Source organism: Eptatretus burgeri, chromosome 11 (assembly GCF_056783735.1).
Source record: "Eptatretus burgeri isolate ZD-2024b chromosome 11, Ebu_testis_v1, whole genome shotgun sequence".
NCBI classification, from domain to species: Eukaryota; Metazoa; Chordata; class Myxini; order Myxiniformes; family Myxinidae; genus Eptatretus; species Eptatretus burgeri.
The window spans coordinates 101,712,805-101,717,057 of NC_140971.1; the positions used below are offsets into that span (position 1 = coordinate 101,712,805).

Consider the following 4,253-nt stretch of genomic DNA (forward strand, 5'->3'; position numbering starts at 1 on the left):
TCTCTCTCTCTCTCTTTCTCTCTTTCTCTCTTTCTCTCTTTCTCTCTCTCTCTCTTTCTCTCTCTCTCGCTCTCTCTCTCTCTCTCTCTATCTCTCTCTCTCTCTCTCGATCTCTCTCTCTCTCTTTCTCTCTTTCTCTCTTTCTCTCTTTCTCTCTTTCTCTCTTTCTCTCTTTCTCTCTTTCTCTCTTTCTCTCTTTCTCTCTCCGTCTTTTACCAAACAGTTAACCACTGCTCTACCATTATGGTTCATACCCTAGGTCCAATGGCATAGTTCAATCAAATTTACTTCTTTCATCTCTGTCTTGCTGATGAGTTTTTTTGTCTATAAATCGTGATTTAAAGAAATTTATTAAAGTTGCATTGATCTCAATATGCTGTGCTCCAACATTAATTTTGAGTGCATATTTTTGATAGATCATAAGGGATGTGCTGTATCCCTCACACTTCCCATAGCTTTCAGTTTACGAATTAAATTTGTTGAACAGTACAGCCATTTTGTCTGTAGTATACTCATTGCAACTTTTGGCTTGTTTATCTGTGGTGTTGTTTGTTTTTGCAGGATGTTCAGCAGTTGAAGAATGACAAAAAGCACTCTCAAAAGAAGTCAAAGTGGATAAGTCTGAAGGATGTATTTGGACATCCATTCTCTTTCGATTGGTTCAACCCATACATGGTGCCAAAGCAGGGAAAAGCTGATCTCTATTTGTATGTCGTATAGGTGTTAATAAGCAATCAATTACTTCACAGCAGTCATAAGTCCCTGGAAGTATTTACCTCCACCACCAAAGATGGGTGGAGGTGATGTTTTCAGCCTTATCTGTCTGTCTGTCTGTTTGTATGTTTGTGAATAGGATATCTCAAAAAAAATTGGGACAGATTCAGATGAAATTTGGTGGAGAGGTTGCGTGTGTGACAAGGATGAAATGATTACATTTTGATTAAGAATCTGGATTCGGTTCATGATACTAGAATTTTAAAAGTGATTCTTCACCGTTGAGAGAGGGAGCCAAGGACAATACACAGCACGATATCTCAAAACGATACAGACAGATTCTGACGAAACCTGGTGTACAGGTTGGCTGTGTAATGACGAAGAAGTGGTTCAATTTTGGTGAACATCCGAATCCGGATCTGAGAATTTTTTTCATGACCCTTCACCATTGAGTGATGGGGCTAAAACCGATATATAACACGATATTTCAAAAAGTTATGGACTGATTTGGACTAAACTTGGTAGACCGATTGGGTGTATGACAAGGACGAAGCGATTCGATTTTGGTGATGATCCGGATCTGATACGAAATTTATTGTTGGTTTCTAAGTGATTCTTCACCATTGAGAGATCGGGCCAGAAATGATATCTAGCATGATGTGTCAAAACGTTGTGGACTTGGTGGATGAGCGGGGTTGGTGATGGAGACAAGCCAGTTAGATTTTGGAGGTCCGGATGCAGATACGGCCTATCAGTGGGATACAAAATGTAAACTGTTCAGTTTGGCGGAGGTATGCGCTCTACCGAGTGTCATTCTAGTTAACCTCCGCCATCTTCGAAGATGGATGGAGGTTTCTGTTTTCACCCCTTTCTGTTTGTTTGTTTGTTTGTTTGTGAACAGTATTAAGGAAAAACTCCTCGACGGATTTCGACGAAACTTGGTGGGGGGTTAGGTATGGTCCAAGGATCATGCCATTAAATTTTGGACTTGGTCCCCCCCCCCCAAAAAAAATTGTTAGAGAAAAAAATTTTTTTTTTTGCATTTTTACATGTTTTAAGTGATTTCCAACCCCCCCCCCAAAAAAAGAATTTTTTTTTTGCATTCCTCCATGTTTTAAGTGATTTCCAACCCCACACCAAAAAAAAAATTGAGAAAAAAAAATTTTGCAACTTTTTTTTCAACCAAATTTCGATTTTTTTTTTTTGCATTTTTACATGTTTTAAGTGATTTCCAACCCCCCCCCAAAAAATTGTTACCCCCCCAAAAAAAGGAAAAAAATTTCTTTGCATTTCTACATGTTTTAAGTGATTTCCAACCCCCCCCAAAAAAAAATTCTTCGAGAAAAAAAAATTTTTGCAACTTTATTTTCAACAAAATTTCGATTTTTTTTGGCATTTTTACATGTTTTAAGTGATTTCCAACCCCCCCCCCCCAAAAAAAAAATGTTGGAGAAAAGAACTATAACTCTGTCAGCACTGTTGACATCATATTTAATGAATAAGATATAAGGTTCACTTGAGTGACCCAGCAGTATTGGCGGCGGAGCTTTTGCACTCTCCTAAGTGCTCCCCCTCTAGTTTTTGCCTGTTTTGCTCACGATCAAAATTATCATTCATTGGACTGTGAGTTAATGAGGAAGCAATTAAGGACAAAGTGATTATCTCACACACACACACACACACACACACACACACACACACACACACACACACACACACACACACACACACACACACACACACACACACACACACACACACACACTCCACCTCTTAACCTGCACAAGCTGTCATATTACTGCTGATATCTCCAGGATTCACTTCAAAGTGTTTGTGATTATTCCTATAAACACTTTCATGAAAAAAATAATCAAATAAATGGTTGTGAATTAATAACCTTTATTTTTTCTATATTGCCTCAATACTTTTGGATATATTGGTGTGTATGCAGAGTTGTTTCCCCCCAGCACTACATCAGTGGTAAAGTCAATCACCATGATTTCCGCATTTGGTTTCCGAACTATGAGTCATAAATTTTTGACACATCACCTTGTACCAACAACATTAGGCTTCCTGCCACTATGCTTGGAATGTGCGACGGTTTCTGAATGATGTCTTCCCAGACAAGTGGATCAGGAGACGCGGACCAATTGCTTGACCACCTCGTTCGCCTGACCTGTCCCCATTGGATTACATTTTATGGGGCTGTGTATAACTGTTGTTTACTCATGAAAAACACATTCCTTGGATGAACTTAGGACTATGATAATAAATTCAAATCATGAAATTACTCAGCAATAACTGGAGAATATTTTCACCAAGTTGGAAAATCGGATCAAATGATATTACTCAAGGTAGTGATTATGTAGAATATGCCAAATTTGAACTCAATTGAGGAAATGCTTGATGAACTCGAAGGGTACTCGGTGGAGTGCATATCTCCACCATGTAATGCCTGATCCACGAGAACATATCGGGCCCAATACATTTTTGAGATATCATGCTGGATAGCGTTTTTGAGCCTAATCTCTCAATGGTGAAGAATCACTGAAATTAATTTTCAGATCCACCTCCGGATCTTCACCAAAATTGAATCATTTCTTCCTTGTCACACACCCAACATGTCCACCAAATTTCATCCGAATGTGTCCACAACTTTTTGAGATTTCGTGCTAGATATCGTTTTTGTCCCTATCTCTCAATGGTGAAGAATCACTTTAAAAATTCTAGTAGTCGGATCCAGATCTTCACCAAAATCTAATCAGTTCTTCATTGTTACACACCGAACCTGTCCACAAAATTTCATCCGGATCTGTCTTCAACTTTTTGAGATATCCTTCACAAAACAAACAAACAGACAGAAAGGGGTGAAAACATAACCTCCTTCACTTTCGGTGGCAGAGGTAATTATGCTTTCATGCACCATTTATAGTTTGTTTCTATCATGTGTGCATCAGAAGTTGTGAAAGTTCAAAGTTATACAAGCATGTTTTGGCACACCTACGTCATTGACAGTATTGAAAATATTTGTAGAAACGTACACAGGAGTCAGGAAATGCACAAATAATAAGTACTTGTAATTGAAAGATGTATAAAACATCTATACAATGCATTATGACCATAGAGAACCCAAGGTGTTGGCAGCCCAAAAGAAGAGAAACCATCCTAAATCCTCCTCAATCTCCTCTAGAGATTGTTGGGACCAGGCGATTGTGCGAAAGTTGTGCTTCCACAGAGCTTTGCCTATTTTTTCCATCAAGGAGGTAGCATATACTCTGACCTTCCATGCTCCTCCTCCTCCTCCTCCTTCTCCTCCTCCTCCTCCTTCTCCTCCCCCTTCTTCTTCCTTTTAAAATGACTTCCACAAAAAATCTCGGTACAACCAGCTAACATTGGCAGATACCTTGGTCCATCGGTTTCGCAACCATGTGACACCAAGGTTAAAACAAAAACAACAATGCCTTATTCCAGAAAATATACAAAAACATTGATATGTTCTACAGTGTTTTAGTGCTTGGTATATAAGCCATTCCCTTTAT

The 4,253-nt window shown here is 38.8% G+C and overlaps 1 protein-coding gene across 4 annotated transcripts in view; it reads left to right on the forward strand.

Moving 5' to 3' along the window:
- Positions 1-2,479, forward strand: part of LOC147017779 (palmitoyltransferase ZDHHC3-like) — a 146,971-nt gene extending 144,492 nt beyond the window's left edge. For all 4 annotated transcript variants that reach the window (XM_085847686.1, XM_085847688.1, XM_085847689.1 and 1 more), the window contains one exon: positions 562-2,479. In XM_085847686.1, the coding sequence (XP_085703812.1) occupies positions 562-720 (159 nt within the window). In that variant the 3' untranslated portion in view covers positions 721-2,479. The remainder of the gene's footprint in view (positions 1-561) is intronic.
- The last annotated feature ends 1,774 nt before the right edge of the window (positions 2,480-4,253 follow it).